The sequence below is a fragment of the Lathamus discolor genome, chromosome 3 (genome assembly GCF_037157495.1).
Source record: "Lathamus discolor isolate bLatDis1 chromosome 3, bLatDis1.hap1, whole genome shotgun sequence".
In the NCBI taxonomy this organism is placed as follows: domain Eukaryota; kingdom Metazoa; phylum Chordata; class Aves; order Psittaciformes; family Psittacidae; genus Lathamus; species Lathamus discolor.
In genome coordinates this window covers 44,299,469-44,320,502 of record NC_088886.1, presented here as the reverse complement: position 1 = coordinate 44,320,502, position 21,034 = coordinate 44,299,469, and the positions used below count along the sequence as shown (strand labels likewise).

The 21,034-nt window shown below is 37.8% G+C and overlaps 1 protein-coding gene across 6 annotated transcripts in view; it reads right to left on the bottom strand.

Moving 5' to 3' along the window:
- Positions 1-21,034, bottom strand: part of TRIP12 (thyroid hormone receptor interactor 12) — a 79,890-nt gene that overhangs the window by 18,619 nt on the left and 40,237 nt on the right. For all 6 annotated transcript variants that reach the window (XM_065674949.1, XM_065674951.1, XM_065674952.1 and 3 more), the window contains 20 exons: positions 15,419-15,524; positions 14,081-14,217; positions 13,022-13,105; positions 11,514-11,609; positions 10,361-10,509; positions 10,033-10,068; positions 9,845-9,940; positions 9,334-9,426; positions 9,035-9,196; positions 7,320-7,388; positions 7,051-7,216; positions 6,109-6,226; positions 5,812-5,968; positions 5,348-5,501; positions 4,592-4,820; positions 3,764-3,882; positions 2,721-2,928; positions 1,482-1,582; positions 1,183-1,357; positions 637-778 (listed from right to left, as the gene is read on the bottom strand). In XM_065674949.1, the coding sequence (XP_065531021.1) occupies positions 637-778; positions 1,183-1,357; positions 1,482-1,582; positions 2,721-2,928; positions 3,764-3,882; positions 4,592-4,820; positions 5,348-5,501; positions 5,812-5,968; positions 6,109-6,226; positions 7,051-7,216; positions 7,320-7,388; positions 9,035-9,196; positions 9,334-9,426; positions 9,845-9,940; positions 10,033-10,068; positions 10,361-10,509; positions 11,514-11,609; positions 13,022-13,105; positions 14,081-14,217; positions 15,419-15,524 (2,597 nt within the window). The remainder of the gene's footprint in view (positions 1-636; positions 779-1,182; positions 1,358-1,481; positions 1,583-2,720; positions 2,929-3,763; positions 3,883-4,591; positions 4,821-5,347; positions 5,502-5,811; positions 5,969-6,108; positions 6,227-7,050; positions 7,217-7,319; positions 7,389-9,034; positions 9,197-9,333; positions 9,427-9,844; positions 9,941-10,032; positions 10,069-10,360; positions 10,510-11,513; positions 11,610-13,021; positions 13,106-14,080; positions 14,218-15,418; positions 15,525-21,034) is intronic.

Genomic DNA, 21,034 nt, shown 5'->3' with positions numbered 1-21,034 from the left:
AAATAAAAACAGAAAACATACAACTCAGATTGGCATATATTTTACATGGCATCTGTGTGGGAGTTTCATATTTTAACAACTGCTCAGATCAAAGCACAGAACTGTTTAGCTGTTTAAGATGTTACAGGCTTAGACTACCTATCAAGTAATACAATTGTCTGAGAAGCAAGGCTCAAGTTCTTCAAATGCTAGTAGATTACTCCCAATCTCTATTCCTGTTCTTTCACCAAAAGGCTACTTCTCTCTTGTCCTCCCCTGTCCAAGTTATTACAAACTGTGTTCTTAACGTAAGTCCCAAACATTTAAAATGCTAACTGACATACTGCTAGGAATCAATAATACCCTTGTTAATACTAGTCATTTATCAAGAGTTCTCTCTCTCATTTGTCATGAATGACTTGTGTCAGAGCTTATATACTAAAAAAAAAAAAAAAAAAACCACAAAAAAGGGAAAAAAGCCCAAAACAAACCCATAGCAAGCATCATTGTAATGCAGATTACATTTAAGATAATGGAAAAACTATGCTTAAAACATTGGCCATACTGTCCGAAATGGTCAGCACTTCTCTAGTTTTTTCCTAATATTTCTACTGCTTCCATTCCCACCCCCACTGCAAGCAATTTGCCATTTCTAACCTGGAGGTTGAGTTGTTCAGTTGCAGTGCAAAGTCTCTGTAATACATTTAGTGCAGGATTGCTTCCATCCATATTTTCAGAACTAAAATAGCGTTCTACAAATTTATGGGCTTGCTCCTTAATCCAGCCCTTAATTTTTTCTCTGTAAAGAAGCATGAAAAAGGCATTCGGCTACATTCAGCATTTGAGTACTCCAAGTAAACACAGCCAGAGTATCATTTTCCCCATGCTTAATAGCCATCAGACACAAAACCCCTTCCCCTCTTGCTCCAACATAGTAAAGGTCTATATTCTCTGCAGATTACTACTTACAGCATTTTTCCCAATTCTCCATTTTTTATCCATCATGCTACTTTATACCATTAGGAGGTCATTTTCTTTACCTTAAATCTCTTGATTCTTCTTCCAGTTATTTTAACAGTATTTAAACTCAAACTTCTTTGATAGATGTTACATAATCACCCGATACTTTATGATAAGAAAGTAGCGGCACCTCAAACTCAATACTATATTTAAAACATGTACTTTGATGGTTTTTGTGTGTACCTGTTATTGGAAATGGTATCCTTGGAAGCAGCCCTTGCAAGACCACTTACTCCTGCTGTTCGTGCTGGTTCAATATTATTACTGTTGGACTGTGTGCTTAATCTTCCCCATGTTTTAGGATTTAAGCTTGCCAAGAAAGAAGATTTTGGAGACTGAGTAGTTGTAGGGCTTTTAGCTGGAGGAGGCACAGACAAAATTAACAGAATTAACAACTGTATTACAGCTAGCACTTTTGACATGTTATAAGCTTACTTTTATATATAAAAGTGATAAAGTAGCATATTTTAAGATTGATTTACCTTGATTGTCTACTTTATCATCATCTCTTGGAGGAGAGTATTTTGGCCTCCTGGGCCCTCGTTTTGGCAGTCTTTTTCTTTTTAGAACATCACTCAGTCGTCTGTCAAATTTAAAAATAAAGTAGCATGTTTCCATCCACCATATTCATATTCACAACCATCCATCTGTTTAAGATGCATCTGCCACTTATTTCCTCAAGAATTAGAAAAAGATTCCATCCAAGGAGGGCTCTAGGGAAGAATGAGCTCGGGGGGCGGGGCTCAATTCTGTTTCAATTGGAAAGACAAAGTGACTCCAGAAAAAAAAGGTTTTGCTTGCTGCACCTTTCTACTACAATGAGCCAAATACAGCAAGTGCCACTAAATAAAAGGTTTCACATCATTTTCATACTTCTATTTGTATAACAATATGGTTATACATTCATTTTAACATACTCTGAAAAAATCCACAAATCTCTACTGAACAAACACCAAGGGACACTGGAGAGTTGACCTGTTTCCTCTGGGAAAAAAAAAAAAAAAAAAAAGCCCAGAAACCACTTTTTCAGCAATTTACAGAGTTCATTCTCACCAAGCCCTACACTTTCCAAGTTTGGGTATTTCAATTCTGGATTGAAGTGAGCTTCCTTATTATACATTTAGACAAATATTCTACCTTTAAAATAAAGGCAAACTGTGTAACTCTGAAGTAATTTATTACCACAAAAGATTTTAATTCTACAAAGTGTTCAAAATGATTGTATTCCAATAAAATAACTTAAGGATGGCTTCTTTTTTATCCTGTTTCCAGCAGAAAGGAACCATGCACCATAGCTGTCATTTCTCTGAAAGATTCACTACATGACAGTACAGCTGTTGCTCTTGGCATTCTCAAGCCTATCCCAAACAGCAGATTGTTACACAGCATTACATCATAATTATCAGATCAGCAGTCTTTTTTTTCCTTAACACTTCATATAAAATGAGTAAAAACTGCCCATTGATAGCTTCGACACCACTCCATTTCAGCTCCTTAGAGGCAATTACCATAGCAAAACGCAAATGATACTGTTGCAGCCTCAGACAAGACTTAAAAAAAAAAAAACAATCCCACTCAAAACCAAAAACACCCCCAAAACACCCCACACCAAACACCACCACCCCTCCAAACAAAAACAAACAAAAAAAAAACCTCAAACCACAAAACACCAGAACAACCATCCCAACAGATTGCCTTTCCACAACAAAAAGTGCACTTACCCTTGCGGGCTCAGATCCAAAGAATCCTCCCTGCTGTGTTGTAAGCTAGGAGAGCCCAAATCTGCAGCTGCATTACTGGCAGCAGTGGCTGTTCCAGTACTTATTGTTGTAGTGGTACTCAGTGTTCCTGATCCATTAGTGCATACTTTCGGTGGGCTTGTTAGCAAAGCCTCAGACTCTGCCAAGTTTTTCACTTGGTGCATCACCCCTTTGCAAAAGAAAGGTTTGTTTGGTGGGTTAGTTTGGTTGTGGGGGTTTTGGCTGGTTAGTAGCTTGGGGCTTGCTTGGTTAGGTTTTGGTATTTGTTTTGGGGTTTTTTTTTGGGGGGGGGGAGGGTTGATTTTTGTTTTGGGAAGGAAGGCATGTGTCAGCAGGGACAAAGGTGTTTGAAAAGTCAGAAATCTGTTACTCAAACCTCTGTTTTGACTATGGCAGCAGTGGCTCACCCCACCCATCAATACTAGGTTTTAAAAGCAGTTCAATCATTTCTCAAAGTTAACCTGCAAAGTTTCATAAAAAAAAAAACACAAAAACAAAACAACCCACAAACAACCCCAAAACCACACACCTACCAAAACTAAAAACAAACATCAAAAAAAACACAAACCCAAACCAAAAAAAAAAAAAAAAAACAAAAACAAAAACCAAACCCACACACAACAGCAGCACAAACAGTAGCTTAAGAAACCAAAAAATCCCCAGTAGATTAGGACAAACACTTTCTGCCAGAGATTTGTCTGTTTTGTCCAGTACAACTACCCATGTAATTTCAGCAAGCCATCTTCCACACATTTAGGAAACTTGTACAAACTTGCTTCAGATTAAGAAAAAACTCAAGCTTGCCTCCTTCAGAATCTTGGTCAGCTCCTCCCTAGTCATATGAGGATAGCTTGCATGTATTTCCCTTTATTACTGAAGTACAATATTAATTTTTTACAGCTTGGGGTGGGGGGAATAGAGCAGTAGATTAAGGATACGGATTCTACACACACATGCTTTTAAAATAGCAAGAAGGTGGGAAGAAGGGGAAAAAAGACATTTACCTTCTCTTCTGAAGTAAACACTAAAAATGTCAGGTAACTTTTGCATTAAAATCTCTGCCATCTGCAGGGCTCCAACTACTATCTTAAGGTCTTGACTTGACAGCATGGAGGCAATATGACTGTAACAAATAATTTGTTAGAATTAGATTGGTCTTTTCGTTTTTTGCCCCCCCCCCCCCCCCTTTTCCTAATCAAGCCTGTTATTCTTGCATACATAGTAATGGAAACTGAATATAAACAAATTTCATTGTGCTTTTGTAAAAGCCATAAACACTTTGAAAGTCCTCTTCCTGCCTAAATCACCTTTGCCAAGTTTAACATGTGAGATAAAGGTGAGTTTTCTTCCTGTAAAGTACACGGTGTTATGGAACTCGGTACTTAGTTTATTTTCTAACTGCATCCTTTTATCTAGATCCTCAATTTTACAGTTTAACATGTAGAAGAGGTTTCATGAACAGAACTTACCAGCTGAATGCCATGAGAGTCTGTTATTGTTCACATTCTATTACCTCAAAAATCATCTTGCTCACAGAGAAGTTTATAGTCAAGTTTTAGAAATCAGGAAAACAGTCAAAGTTAGACATTGCTTACGCATACAGCCATACAGACAATTTAAGTTTCTAGCAATTACACCTCAGGTCAGAACCTACTGAAAAGTCTAAGATGCAAAATATTCCATAATAAAGAGCTGGTAGCCTCAGCTTTTGGAAAATAAGAAAAAATTTAAAAGTATGATTTTCCTTGGAAAAAAAAAGTTCAAAAATAGTAAGCACACGTTTGAGTTGTAAATTCAGAATTAGTTTCATTCTCAATGGTTAATGAACCAACCTTGAAACAGCATGGTTTTTCAGCACATCCTTCAGAAGTTCAGCATCAGCAAAATAAATTATCCTAAGAATTGCTCTAAGGCACTTGTGTCTAACAGCAGGTCCAGCTGAAGAACTATATACTTCATAAAGAACACCAAACAGTGTTTTGATAAAGGATTTTGCCAGCTCTGGGTCTTCTTTCATTAGCTGTGCTCGGGCATCATCCTTCTTCATTTCTGAATGTCCACCTGTAAGAAATTGTGCAACAAATCATTGTGTGGTTCTTTGCATCTCTGTTCTGATGATTGCTGTCTTTCGTTAAAGTTGAATCAGTTTAGCTCTTGACTTGAAAAGATCTAATTTAGGAATCAGAAGTCAAACTGATGGCAAGAATGCAGGTACAAATACCCCTCTTTCAATAAGTCAATTTTTTTTTTAATCTTCTTGAATGTTTCTGTACAAAAGTAAGAAGTCCTCACACAGTCTTTGTGAAATAAAACAGCTGTATGAACTAAACTCTTTCAGAAAATCCCAAAGCCAGGAATACCCCCAGCTCCCCCCACAATTTAATGCATTTTCAGTTCCTAGGAAAGGAGTTTACATCTTGAAGTACATTTCAACAGTTTTGTTTTAAAGCTGTCTTCAACCATGTAAATAAGAACAGCTTGATTTCCCACAGAAACCATAAGAAATACCAGTGAAATAGTAGACTGCTGCATAACCCAGCACAAATTAACCATAGCTAGACACCAGGTGTCTCCTAAACTGTACTTACTAGTGTTTGTATTGGCTAAAGGGTTTGGTTTTCGCTGAATGGCACGCGCTGTTCCAGTATCCTCATTTATTTGCTGCATAGAGTTAAAATCAATAGTGTAGACACGCCCAAGTGTAGATAGGCTTATCTCATCCTCACCAACCTGATGAGCTGCCTAAAATTAAGGAAGAATTTAAAGTTAAAAAAATAACCAACAAATAGGAACCTATATGAAGTGAAGAGAGGGGCAACACAGTAGGAAGAACAATGTCTGACAGAAGTACAAGAACAGTGATTAAGCTAGTCAGGTATTACTGAATGCTGAGATACTGCCATATTACAACAGGAGGTTTGAAGAAACTTGTGTTTCTTAATCAGAAAGAACAAGGCTAATGTTTTCAGAACCATGAGGAACACACTCAATTCCCTATACAACCACATGCATACTCCGAAAACATTACCACAAAAGTGTGTGGAATTATTACCTCTATTATTCGACTATCAATCCTGTTATAGGGATGCCAGAGGCCCCTGTCATCTCGCCACTGCCATATTGCACCATCTGTATTTTGTGCATTTCCTTTCTTCAACATAGTATCAACAGCAAAGATGCCCTCTTTTGGCAGGCAAGGCATCAGTTCACTGCAAAGAACATTAAAACAGCATTTTACTAGAAGTATATAATAAGTCCACCTAAGTTGAAACCTGTTTATCTACATTTCAGAAAAATTAGGGATTTTAACATACCAACCAGACCCAAAACCCAGGGCTGCATAACTTACCAGATAAGAGAAGTAAGCTCATAAAGTTCCTGAGGACTTCGTGGAACAAGGTCAATTTGTTCTTGACAACTCCCATTTGAGGCTCCACAAAGGAGGAAATGAAGCGTTTCTGCAATATCTATAGAAATTATTATTCATGAGATTGCCCATATCAGAATATAGACTCCATTTTGTGCTGGACACTGTGAAGTCACAGTGAAGAGAGAGACACTGCCTGAAGCAAACAAACAGTAAGACAAAAGCCATCTGTTTGAATGTTAAGAAGTGTGTCAGGTCTGGGGTTTGTAGGGTTTTGTTTTGTTGGTTGATTTGGGCTTTCTTTGGTGTTGTGTGGGTTTTTCTGGGTTGATTTTTTTTGGGGGGGGGTTGGTTGTGGGGTTTTTAGGGGTCGTTTTGTTTTGTTGTTTGAAGGGGGTTTGTTTGGTTGTTTGCTTTCCTTTAAGGGACATCTAAGGAGGATATATCACTCAATATACAGGGCACTGAAAAAAGAGGAACATATATGGTAGTTGAAGTGACAAGTCAATTTATGACATTAAAAGAAGAAAATGAATGATAACTAAGACAGCTACACAACAGCTTTTTCTTCATATTTTCTCTTAGAAAAAGTTCTTAAAATCACATGTTTTGCCCAACTGGTAAAGACTACAAAAAGAATTATTCTACTTGTGTTGGAAGGAGAGTAAATTGTGCAGCTAAGGCTGAAAGTTAGGCAAACACTCCACTGACAACAGCTAGAGACAGGAAAGGGGAGAAAAAACCCTTACAAAGAAAAAAAAAAAAATCAATGAGATTAACTGAATTTTTTATCCCAGGGAGGCATACTAAAAGTGAAGAACACTAAGAATACAACATTTGTCTAAACAAGTGTACAGGGTTTCATATTAGCTGTAGACATTAACTTAAATAGGTCCCCAAGAATAGGAAAGAGTAAGAACTCACTTTGCTTCATAAGTTGGACTGCAAGTGTAGGGCAATTGGAGCACATTAAGGAAAACATGCGCACCACCATGATGAACATTCCTGAGCTCAGGATAGGAGGTGTCACTACCAAGAGTTGCTGGATATTCGTTAACAAGTCCTTGGAAGCAACCTGCTGGAGCAAGTTCTTAAGGAGGGAACAGAAAAATTGAAAACGTTAGTATTTGAAAGGTAAGCCCGTAGGAGAAACTGAACTAGGGAAGAAGGAAACAAAAAACCCACACCCTTACCTCCTCATGCTGGAAGTTGTCCACTAGCCTTGCGAAACACAGACAAGTGCTTTCAACAGACTTTTTGTCCTATTATAAAAAATACATACATATATATATTTGTTCAAATTAAAATGTTTGAATTACCATCAGATTACCCTGCCATTTTGAGGCATTCATAAAATTTTTCCAAAAAGGTCAGCTGAATCACATTTTACAGAATATTATGGCTCTGAATTTTAAATCCATTGATACAGTCTAAACTGACCTCCTGATATGGCCGTGCTCCTGCATATTCCCTGGGAAACACCTCACACTTGCAATACAAATACCTTTAGGGACCTTTAGAGATGAATAAATGGATTTCTAATATCGTTTTTGGATTCTACAAGAGGAAACAAAAGGGAAGAGAACTACAAAGCCAAAGCAACAGGAAATAGAGATAAATGAATGACAGCTTGACTTCACGAACAAAGCAGGAATAACATAATAAGCAGGAGTGAAGGCTACTGTTCTACAGACTACACAAAGCCTGATTTTTATAAACATGAGGTGCAGCCAAGACAGCAAAAACAAATACACCAAGATAGCAAACATTCCTCTAAAAATAGTTTTAATTAAAAGTTCACTGAAACTATCAATAAAAGTCCCCCTGAACATAATAAAATACTTTTACTGTAAGGGTGGCTGAACTCTGGAAGAGGGTGTCTGGAGAGATTAAGTCAGCTGAACATGCTCCTGGGCACTCTGCTCTAGTTGACCACGCTTAAGCAGATAACCAAGAAGTCCTTTCCAACCTCAATTATCCTTTTAAGAGCTAACTCAAGATTTATTTTTTTTTTTCCTGCCAGAAAACTTCCACTTCAATTATTTCTTGACATCTTACTTTTGCGGGCTGTAGCTTCTCTTCAGAGAGCAGGAGTCAGTACTTGTCACTACTACTGCTGAGAATGGTGCTTCCTGTTTCCAAAGCACCATCTAAAGCCAACATTTAACTTCTGTGAAGATGCCTCAAAGACTCAAGTAGTCTCTCAGCAAAAAGATGTTGGCAAAATTAAGAATAGCACAAGAATACATAAAAACATTACCTGGAATCTTCCATTTAGTTGCATTTATAAAGGAACAAAATATTTTCTCCTTTTTCCCATTTTTAACAGGGATCTGTTAACCAAGGAGTATGTCCAAATCTCTTTTGGTGCAACAGTCATTGTGAGTGCTCATGAATGTAGCAGCACTGCAGGACAGGTATATCTTAGGAGCCCCATGATTTAGGATTCATCACTTAAAACTATTGTGCAAGAGTAGGAACTTCCTTTTTATAAAGCTAGACGCTCTCCCAAAAAGTCATCTGGGTGAAGGGACTGAAACTGAAACTTTTATGAGTTTGAACAGGAAGGGAACCTTGTAATCCATTTGTTAAAAAAACAGAGCAGTAACACTACTGGATTTCCTCTTACAGGGCAACAAGGATTACAAATCCGTTATTATTCATGCCCTAAATGAGTATCTCATTTTTCAAAATTAACAGGGATGTCATGAATCCTTACAGTACATTTACAAAATACTAAAGGTCTATACGAATGTTAGACTATCACAACTTGACAGTATAGAAATTCTAAAGCAATTACCACATTGCAAAGCCAAACAATACCCAACAAAGAACTAGGTATCTGTAAGCAACTTTATACTACTTTCAGGTCAAAATCACAATTTTTCGTTTTATAACAGATTCTTACCTGATGGGTTAACCTTTGTGTAAGCAGTGGCAAAGAGTCTGCCACAAAGTGAAACTCATCAGGTGTTATACTCTGGCAGCAGTTGGCAGCAATAGCTAGTGCATTCCTCTGTGCATTTATACTGAAGAATTCCAGATACAGCAGACAGTCTGCCAACCCACCCTATAATAAAATGAACAAACATTATTACTCTCAGTACTGCTAAAAATCACAAAAACTTGTTTTCCTATTTCATCTTCACAGAAGATCAACAAGATGTAGAACTACTAGAGGTGAAAGTGCTTTCTTTTTTTACTTACTGCCTGCAGAATGGCTTTACTATGCCTGCGTGATAACATCTCCAAAGCTGTAAGCGCCTGCTCTGCCACATCAATGCACTGAATAACTTGCAGCTGCAAGAAAACAAGAAAGGCTGTAGATAAATTTCTAAACCAGCATGTAAGAATAACAATCTTCATTAACACATGGACAATTAGCCTGTACTAAGACACATATGCTAACCAAGCTGGATGCTGGATGTAATCAAGCTAGCCAATATAAAGCTAGATTAACTATATAGCTACTCAAAGAGAGTTACCAGTTCTTATAATTACACAGTATCTTTTGAGATACCAGACAAAAAGTTCTCAGAGAATCAGGTATGTTTACTCTTAACACCCTCACTGAAAAGCACTGGTTTTAAAAGCTTCTCATGCATTAAGTATTATTTTGTAAGCTATGGAGACATTTTCTTAATGGTATATGCTAGAGCTAAAACAAAAGATAAAAATCTCCTCAGGTAAGTTTAACACTGTTTTGATTTCATTTTACCTTTTCCAAGAAGACAGGAATTGCATCTACCACTACAGCAGATGACCTGGGAAGTGCTTCCATCATATATGTTAAGGCCCGACATGCATGGTTCATCTGTTAAGCATACAGATATTTGGTTTAATATATAAATGGTACTCTTTTGTATTTAAGAAAAAAAATTCTCTTAAGTGTAACAGATCACTTACAATGTCAAAGTTGTGCTCCATCTGCAACAGCGTTATCTGTTAAAAAAAAATTAAAAGAATTGTTAGTTTTGTAAAAAATATCTAAACGTCTACATAAGGGCACAAAACAGCATTGTAACTTTTGACTCAGGACTTGGAATTTTCAAAAGACCTACTACCACTTCTTGAGCCAATTAAAAGAAATAATAGGAGTATCAAAATTTAGCAAAACATGCCCTCAAAAACCAGATAAGATACACATATAATTGAGAATGTATAATAAATAATATTTAAGCAAGGTATTGAGTAAAATATATCCTCCAATAGAAATATGATATTTAATTTTTACCAAAGCTGGTACAACACTCTTGACTGGAAATCCTCCTAATGTTTCTTCATTTCCCATTACCAACAGCTGGCACATCTCAATCACTGCCTGGAGTTGCTGACTTTCATCAGTGGCTTGGAGACCTTGTAAAAGCTGTTGGGCTTTAGAACCTAGACAGCCAAAAAAAAAAAAAAAAAAAAAAAGGAGTAGGAAAGAAGATGTTAGAAAACATGAAGGGAATTCTTATGTTATACTTCTGCCAGAGTGGAAGACCAAAGATAGTTTGTTTTCCTCTGTACTTGTAGTTTCACTTCCTTTCCCTGTCATAAGAAGGGGGGGGGAGATAGGAAAGGGAGGCAAAAATCTCACTCTTGGCTGTCTTTCCAGTGCAGACTGATCAGCACAAGGAGTCCACCACACTGCTCACCATAGCCATCTTGCCAACCTATAGCAGGTACCAGAACTCACACCACTCCACCTTCATTAAAGCAAAAGACTTTTCAACACACCCCCTGGATATTAAAGAACATGGAGTATCCATGAGACCCCATCCTCTTCTTGGCAGGCAGTGTAACAGGCCACCTTCAGCTCTCCTGAGAAGCCAGACTTGAACTAGAAGGTACAAAATCCACCTGCATAATGCAGGTGTGGTGGAACAAGACTAAGGACCCATGTTTTCTCACTGACTTGCCTGGAGTCAGTTATATGCCTGGAACTCCGACACTCTTGAAACTATGAACAACATACCTTAGAACTGACATCTCCTAGAAGTTTAAGCTAAATTAAGCATTAAATTAAGCTAGCAAAAACCCAAGGTTATTGGACAGATCTTTTGTTAAGTAGCCCATCATGCAAAAGAAAAACATAAGGAAGGGGTGAAAAGACAAGAATCCTCCCTTCCCCACCTAGAAAGGAACATTAAGATGCTCCCCCCGCCAAAGAAAAAAAAAGGGGGGGGGGAAACAAATATAGCTAAAGCAAATTTCTCTTCCTTATAGGAAACAAGCAAATTAATATTGTTGACCAGCGGTCTAGCACTAACATAACATAAACGTCCAACACATAAAATATGTTAAACTACGAAGCTAATACAAATATTAGCATTTACTAGTGGCTGAATTCTACTAGTCTGGAAGTGGAAAGAATTAAGTCAAATTAGACAAACTTTGCTTACTAGCTCCACTTCCAATTGTCCTGTGGAAGAGCTGCGACATCCGAGGACCAAGAGGGCCAAACAGGTGAGGAGGAAGACCCCTAGCCTCTAATAGAGCTAAAAGCAAACAGAGGATAACAGCCATTGTCAAAGCTTCTATATATATTTTTAAAAGCTTAAATTCCATGATGTTATAATTTCAGACTACCAGAATTTTGATACTTTAAGAAACAGTTAGAATTAAGATGACTGCAGCTATGTCGATTTCTTAAAAACATCAAATAGATGACCTTTAGGGAACAAATGACTCTTTTGTATGCATTAGAGCATGAAGGCCCTTTAAGAAGTCACCCACTGAGTTTCCAGTCATACATTTCACAGAACAAACCTGGTCTACTAGATCATTATTAGTCTAGATCTAAGTCTAGCAAATACACCAGACTAATTTCAAATCTGAGCTACACAAAACAGGTTAAGCATATAGCCACATTTTCAGGACATGAATGGCACTGTAAGTCTGGAAAAAAGTGACACTGAAAAAACCCTTTATTTGCTGATAAGCAGAAGAGGGGAAAAACTCTGCTAGATATTGGGGTTTCCTGGTTTTGTTCTTGAACACTTTTCAGTAGTGTTGCTTAGAGGTAGACTAGACTGAGCAATTCTGATTTTTAATGTAGCAACCATGACTACTGCTAATCAATACAATAATGATTAATAGTATAAAACAATTTAGCTCAATATTCCCAATGCATACCTATGCTTACAAGCAAGTGGACTAGTAGTGACACTACTAGACACTAACTAGTAACACTAGAGCACTCATTTCCACTTAAGTATCCAGATTAACTGAAACGTGTCATTTGCAAGACAAATCCTGATTTCAGAACTCCTTGCAAGGTAGTGGCAAACTCATTTAAAACAGTTGCAAACTGGACATGCAAACTGAGTTTATACCTGTCTCTACTCTCTCGTTTTGAGACACCTCAATCCTTTAGCTCAAGCACAAAAGCAAGCATTTTAAGAACATTTAGATTTTGTTTGGTCAAAGCTTACAGCAACACAGGTATCAATGACAAGCACAAAAAACATTATCCAGAAGCAGGCAGAGTAACAGCAGGCTTAACCTGGCCTGTCAACTTAAAACATTCCTGCAAAGCCTTATTTTCATGTTTGAGCTCACACACTTAATAGGACTGAGTTCAGTTCTCTCCCCCCACCTCCTCCTGAAAAGTCATAAATAGTGTAATACACCATGTAAGTGAAGGACACTTTGCTACCCCCTCCAGACATAATTTCCAAATTCTTGCATCGTCAGCAAATTAAGGCTTGTAAGCCCATACTTCAGAACCACCATAAGCAAAGCAACATTCACAGACAAAGAAACAAAATACAGCCCTTTCATTACATGTAATACAGAAATTTCCTCAACTACATATACTGCAGATTTTTGGGTAGGTATCACTATTTATAGGCTGCAAAGAAAAGAAAAAAAAATAGACAAAAGAATAATAAATTAGCAACTTTTATACCTTGTAGTCTTCCCATCTCAGAATCATCTGACTCACTTTCTCCAGAGGTTGTCATACCTACAGCTCCAGCAACAGAACTAGAAGCTAAAGAAAGAAAAAGATTAATGCAAGTTACATTGCCTTTAAGGCTACAAAATCCATATCAATTCCACCATCAAGGAAAATGTCCACCATCAGAAGAGTGCTCTGTGTTTAATATTGCCACCATCACACTTCTGTACAATTGTCACCTTAAATAGATCAGTCTACATGTCTAACACTTCCCAAAGGCTGAAGAGAGAGGTTATATCAACAAAAGACAATGGAGAAAAGAAAATAAAAGTACAGCTAGATCAGCAAATAGTCTTTCAAAGACATTTACATGTATCCTTAGTAAATCTACACTTTTCTTAATTGAGTGTAATGCTGCACTTAGTTTACATTAATTCTGAGGTTTTGTACTGCTGTAGCTAGCTTTAAGCAGAGCACATTTGAGATGTTCTACAGTCCAGCATAATTGCTGGAAAGTAACTTTGAACTCACTACTGATTAGGACCAGATGATAAAACTAAGTACCATGCAATAGGACTGTGCAAGTAATAATATTTAACTTGGTTACAAATTTCTCCAGCACAGACACACTTGCAATTTTAACAGAAGACTTGCAGAAAATTTATGAGCACAAATTAAAGAACTTTTACAGGTAAATGCATGCTTTCTGTATTCTGAGCAGTTTGGTGTCTCTTCAGTTGGCAGTACAGTAATTTATTTAGCATCAGCTGAAATTACTTTTAAGAAAAAACAACCCTAGATGCTGAAAACTAGAAGTGTAGTTTATCAGATGTAGTTTGGAGACTACAAAAAAAAAAGTCTTAACTGAAACACATATCAGATATCCAAGAAATCAGATTCAAAAGTAAAGGCCCCTCTCACTCAAAAACCTTCAAGAATTATTTACCAGCTGTACCAGCTTCAAGAATTTCTACCCACAATTTAATCCATTTAATTATTTTTTTTAAATGATAAAAATTTTCTATCAGCATCTGTACTAGAAGTGCTTGAGTTGGAATTTCTTCTTACCTGCAGCACCCTGGGGAGCCTCATCTGTACGTGCAGCTGAAGAGTTAACTCCATCCTGGTTGTTGTCAGGATCAGCCATCTTCTCCTGTCGGCGAGCTTCAGCTGCTCCTCTTTTGCCCAGGCCAGAGCCTCGCCGACTAAAGATTCATAAAAAAAAATTTTCAGACCTTATTAACTAAGACAGGAGATTTATTAATGTGAGACTACTCAGAACCTTAAACATTTATGTAGACCACTACCGTAAAGCTGCATAAACTGTCAGGTTCACATAAGAATCAGTCTTCACAAAATTATCCAACTTTTCTTTACCCTCACTGCCCTGCACCACGGTGTTGATTTGTTTACATCCATTACAGCCAGGAACTTAGATTATACCCTTCAAGACAAGGCAGTCTACTAGAATAACTGTAAAAATGAGCAAGGATTAAAATGATGGCTAGTTACAAATCACATACACATTTAGGTCTGATGACAGAGTGACTATCTTTAAAGGAAGTTCTGAACTATTGAAAGCACAAAGAACTGTGATGATAAACCTGGTTTTCAGTGCTAGAAAAAGTTTGAGGGAACAAGCCTTTTTACATTTGTTTTTTTTAAACACTACTGTCATCATCACTACAAATATACATGCCTTCAAAGTAGACAGTCAAATTCAAATGCACATTTGACAACAGAATCAAACTTCGGAACCTTTTTATGGCACGGAAAAGAAAAAGAGGTGTGCAGAGATTACTAAATGTAGTTTAGGCTTAAGGAAAAAAAAAAAAGCTTGTTAAGGCTTCATAAGTCTAGCTTCACAATATATGCAACTACAAGAAATTTTTGCATCACAGGATGCATTTACTTTCCCCTCCAGTTTAATCTACCAGCTGTTTAAAATTATTAATTCAGAGCTAATTTTCCCCTGATTCAGAAAGTATTTAAGTACTTACATACTTGTAGTGTTGTTCAGATACAGTTGCTGACAAGCTTAGTCAGCTTAACTATATACACTATTGAAACAGACTCCACCATGGTACTATGAAATATTTGATTTTTCAGAATAGACACCCATTTTATTATCCGTGATGGACAGTAGTTTAGCACTCTGTGCTTACTGTCTTTTTAAAAACACCTCCCTAAGAAAGGATTACTTAAATCTGTCGTACTGTCTCTGGATATTTCCTTGCCTCTACCCTACCAACTGGGGTGACGGCTCTCCATGACACTGCTGCACAGTGTAACCCAGAAGGCCTGAAAAAGCTACAGCTACTTCTACAATAGGCCAGTTTTCATGCCTGAAATTTACATCAATATCCACCCACTGCAATCATCACATTTCATTATCTAAAGTCTTACCTGGTGCTAGCACAGGAGCCCGTGGTCTTTTGCCGTGTGCTCCGCCGCAAACTGGGGAGCTCAGCAGGTGGTGATTCACTGCGCTTCTTGGTAGATTTTCTCAGACCTATGTAATATGTTAAAGAATTGAGAGTAAATCAGTCTTTCAATACACAGCAGTTTTACAAAGAAATTAAACTTCTGTGTACAGGAAACTTTAATGCAGAACAGCTTCTACATAAGAAGCACAATAAGCCCATCAGCTTTTAGTTGCCTTACACCAAGCTGCTCTACCAGTAAAAGAAAGGTTCAGATATTTACTTTTACTCCTTAAGTAATATGAGACATACTGAACTCAAACTTGTTACCTAGGCACTTTTTCCTAACCTACATATTATAGTTACAGAAGAGCTTCTAAGTCTCTCATAATACAGTTTTCACATTACAAAACACAAATGTATTATTCCCACACCAACAGTCAAAACACTTTAATATGCATTACCTTTATCTACAGAAAGGATAAAAAAAAATATACTGCAGGAGAAGACAGCTGCGGTTGCATCTGTTTTCCCCCACCACAAAGTAAATCTGTGCACAGCTTTGGAAAAGGAGTTCTCAAATTTTTTTTATTTTGGAAGTACTTGCACTGTTGAAGACTGACTTAACTGGCATTAATTCACTCTAGGTTATGAAGCCATTTTTCTGATTACATCCCACTGCAGAACCAGGTAAATCTTAAAACACACAATAAACCTACGCAGTACATTTTCAGATGATGAACAAGCTTACTATCAGGCTGAAATATCCCATAACATCTTCTGAACTTGAAGGCTGATTATCAAAGTGTCAAAAAAATTAAAATGCTTATGAGGCTCAGCTTGACATTTTAGTCATATGTCTCCCCACCTCACATCTGCAATGAGAACCCCACAGCATTGAATTTAGGCATACTATTACTAGAACAGATGTAATTAATTTCAAGATGAGAAAGATCATGGCTCCCTCTTCTGACAACAATTCAGAAATAAAACCTATTTAAATGGGCAATGGTTTTGAGAACAGTACATATCAAACTGGCTCCTGTCTATCTCCTTAATCCTAAAGCATTCCAGGAATGCTGAGCTGTGATACCAAGGGATGAAACTGTAACTATGCAGCTTCTGACTGGATATTTAACAGAAAAGGGAAAGTGATCTGAAAAGCCATTAGCAACCTAGCCATTAGTCTGTCCTTTCAGACACAATACTGTATTTGACCCAGTAACACAATGCTGCGTGCAGCCAAATTCCATGCAGGTAAAGGTTAATCTGATATTCATGCATTTATTACACACCTGGCTTACTAACTCAAGAAATCTGGCAACCTTAAGAAAACACGGTTCTGTATTTAATAGCCACCAAGCAATGAAGCAAAGCAGACCAATCAGTTGAATTTTCACATGGTCTGTCCATAAGGAAGAAAATACGTAACTTTTTCAAATACTCAAAAAAAGAGTGGCATTTTTTCTACATACGTTTTCAAACCAAAAAAATTTAAGTTGAAGTTTCTACAACATAAGTATACAATGACCCCAATCCTATTTGCCTACAGTAAGATACTTGCTGTGGGGGAGGAAACGAGTGTGTCCTAAAGTATATACAAAACAAGTCAGAAACAGTTGCAGCAGGATTTCATGCCACAAGCCTCCTAAGTACAAGATACAACAGAACACCCCTCTTAGCTGGTTGTATTCTACACTAGAAAGCATACGTTTTAACTGGCACTGGGTACAGCACTGTTTCACTCCACAGATAATGTGTTACCATTCTGAGTTCATGTTACATACATGGAAAAAGTAAGCTACCCCAAACCTGTAACAGCATGGTGAAATTCTAAGCGAGATGTACTTCAGCTTGACATTTGGAATAATAAATTAATCACCCTATGATAGTAGAGTTCACTGAAAAAATACACAAATGTTTTAATTCTTTATGTCGGCACACCACTTACCACTTTGAATTTGTGGGTACTCATTTTCAAGTAGTTAGACCTAAATATTAAATAACTCCATATAAGCTTAGTAACAGTGTATCAATGAAACACCACACAACCACTCAAATGTAGTACTGCCTTAACTTGTATCAAAATCAGATTTCTCCTAAGGACAAAGGTTTCATAAAACAGCAGAGCTTACTGTTGTTTAGCAGCATGATACACTCACTCATGACTTACTGACCCCAAACCAATCCTAAGATGCACAAAGTGCACACCCGATACACACTTTCCTGTTCTGTAAGTATTCTGTCAGTTTGGTGACCTGAGCTTGCTTAACACAGATCAGATGAGCACAGATGCCATGAACCAGTAAGGCAATGAAGCTGTGAAATGGGTTGTACTTTCCTTTAAATCATTAAATTAGCTGAGCCATCTCTTCAAACTTAATTCATAGAATTATGGAATGGTTTGGGCTGAAAGGGACCTTACACATCATCCAGTTCCAACCCCCCTGCCACAGGCAGGGATCACTTTCCACTAGACCAAGTTGCTCAAAGCCCCATTCAACCTGGCCTTAAAGACTTCCAGGGATGGGGCAGCCACAGCTTCTTTGGGTAGCCTGTGCCAGTGCCTCACCATGCTCAAGGTAAAGAATTACCTCAGTACAAGGGGTTTAGAGAATTTAGAGATGCCCATTTACACCTTGGGGGACAAACTGCATAATACATCACAGCTTGAGCTCCCAGAAAAGTCGATCTCATCTTCTCCTGCTGCTCAGAAGAATGTTCTGCTTGTCAGATCTTTTTGCACGTTTCTCTTTTCCCAAGTCTTCTCTAGCTCTGCATATGCCCTAACATCATCCCATTTGCATGCTAAACACTCACATTAATGACTCAGAAGGAAAACAGACCCAAACAGGCTAAACCTGAAACAGTGCAACCTAACAGAAATGAAACAACAACAACAAAAAAGTCTTAAGAACATATTCACACTTAAGTGTGTTTACTGGTCAGCTTCCTTTTTTAAAGGCATTTTTCAGCTGTGTGAGAGGACCAAGTTCTGAATGCAGCCATACTGCATTCACTTACTTCAAGTGTTACCCAAGCCAAAACAAAGTTAGTCAAACTTTCACAGTCCATAACCCGGAAAGCCCTTTATTTGCAGTTCAAAAAGATAATCAGTAGAGATGAACTTGCTAGGACTGGAAGCTTAGACTTCTGATTGCCAGTATTGGGCCACTCTCCTCCTCATGCAATAAAGATGGTGAAAATAGCTGCAGCAGGGGAAGGCAAGACAATCTCCTGTTATTTTAATGCTCCACTATTCCCCTCCCTCTGTACCAGCCCAGACATCCCCAGCTCTTGATTATAGCCCTACAGAGCCCATCACTGCAATTAAACCAAGTATCTCCAAGCTAGTCATCTATTTCCTCCACCCTAAGTCCACAATTCTAAGGCTCATACTACCACAGACAGCACTCTTGCCCACAGTCCCAAATAGACTAATTCAGAGCTATTTTCAGATTCTTTTCTCTCTCACCTCTGCCAAATCCCTTGAAGCCAGAAGTTACACACCATTGCTGCTCTGTGTTCACCTTCATGTGTCTTTTCTGTATATCCCAATAGCCTTTCCTGCCCCCCAAATCTTAAAGCGTTAGGTAGAGGCTTCTCAGTCAGGAGCAGCTACCCTAAACTACACTGCTCTCAGCACTGTCCCATCGATCACTGCCAACTTCTTTCCACTTAAAGGCCACAAGAAATGACACAAAGGGCAGCAGAGTTTTCCCTAATCAAGGTTGGGTTTTTATCGTTACATAATCAGTGAGGTGACCTGATCTGCAACATTTTAAAAGCCCCTACAAAACATAGGGCTTGAAAGGGATGTAAAAATAGTCACATCAGGAGAGCAAAACAAGAAACTTGCTTCCTTCCCATCCCTGTCAAGAAATACTCAGCTACAAAAACAAAAACACAAAACAAAACAAAAAAAAAAAAACCCACCAACAACAAAACAACACCAAACAACTCTGGTCTAGCCTGTTTTTATTCTTCCAACAAATTCTGTAGCTGTTTTTCAGTGATGTCACTGCTCAGTTAGACTGCTGTGTAGCTGAGGACTCCTCCCAAGAGTCACCTTGGCTGCATATAACACTTATTAATTATCCAGTGAGGACTGCATAAGAAACCTCAGGGTATACCCCTACAACATTTGAGGTAACCACATCTCTCCTCATTCTTCTCATCAGCAGAGCAAGCCAGCTCAGCTCTTTAAGTTCTTCCTTCAAAGATCGCAACTACTACTAATTACTCTTGTACTTCCTGAACTGGAATACCCAAAAGTGAACAGCACTGTATTTCTATATGTAAGTCTAGTGGAAAGTGTCCCTACCAATTTCAGGGGAGTTGGAACTAGATGATCTTTAAGGTTCCTTCCAACCCAAACCATTCTATGATTCTATGTTAATCAGAATCATCTTCCCTCTTCTCCCACTTTCCTTCCTAGAACACATTTTTTTCCTAAAACTTCTTACAGCTCCTTATAGAACTATGTTTGCATGTTTATTTATCTTCCACTAATTCTGTATTTCAAACTTCTTCAAACATCTCTTTCATACTATACCACTAGACAAGCCTACAGAGTTTTAGCTTTCACCATCTACACTGGATTACTATAATTTCTAAGGACATGTTTCTAGGCAGAGGGGTGTACACCTCAGCAATTTAATCTAGACCACTGTTTCCCTTACTACTTCAGAAACCCTCAGTGTGTTAATGCTTGTGTGAAAAATCACCTGCTTCTGCTCCCTAATCCTCTAAGGGTACTAGTGTGCTACAGAAAATAAATTTTAACTTACTCATTCTTCCTTAAAAACCTACCCTGGACATATTTTCTTGACAGTTCTCAGTATTATCCAAAATTGTTACAGTATTTCAAATTCATCTCAGTATTTCTGAGTTAGTGACACTGCATGGCAGACAAGTGGGTTTGTTTTTTTTTTTTTAAAGGGCTAGAGCTAACAATAGTCACTATTAATCCCAGAATCACTTCAATCTGTTGTCAAAGAGCTCTAACGACACTATTTTAAAATACTAGTTTAACACTTTTCTTCTACTTCAAGTTCTCTGCTCTTACTGATATTCAGTACAATCACTTACTCTGATCTATGATTTTCAATATAAATAACCAGTGGAATAAGTTTTGCTGTAATTTACAGTAAAATAAAGAGGCATTGGATATTTTAGATATCTTAGCATCATCTGTTAGTACCTCTCTCCCCAAACTGGGATGCCAGCTAAAGTAACTTTAACCTCTACCAAGTCTGGAAATGTCTCACACCATGCTTTGTGCCCCTTACCAGGGACACATATACATACACACACTCCCATTCAAACACATAACATCTTGGTTACGTGGCATATACTCAAATATATTAGTTCAACTCAAGTTTATCTTTTTGCAAAAGATGACTTTCAAGTCCTAGAAGAGCTAAAGCTAGTCAGGCTGGCTTTCTCAGTATGTTCTTTGTAGAGACAGATTAGGCTCATATTCCCAATGCTGCTTTTTAAGCTACTCAAAACACACACCCCTTACATTATGCTATCCCACCCTTCCCCTTCTCACCCCTTGGTGAAGTTTTGTAACTTGTCAAAAATTACTCTCTGC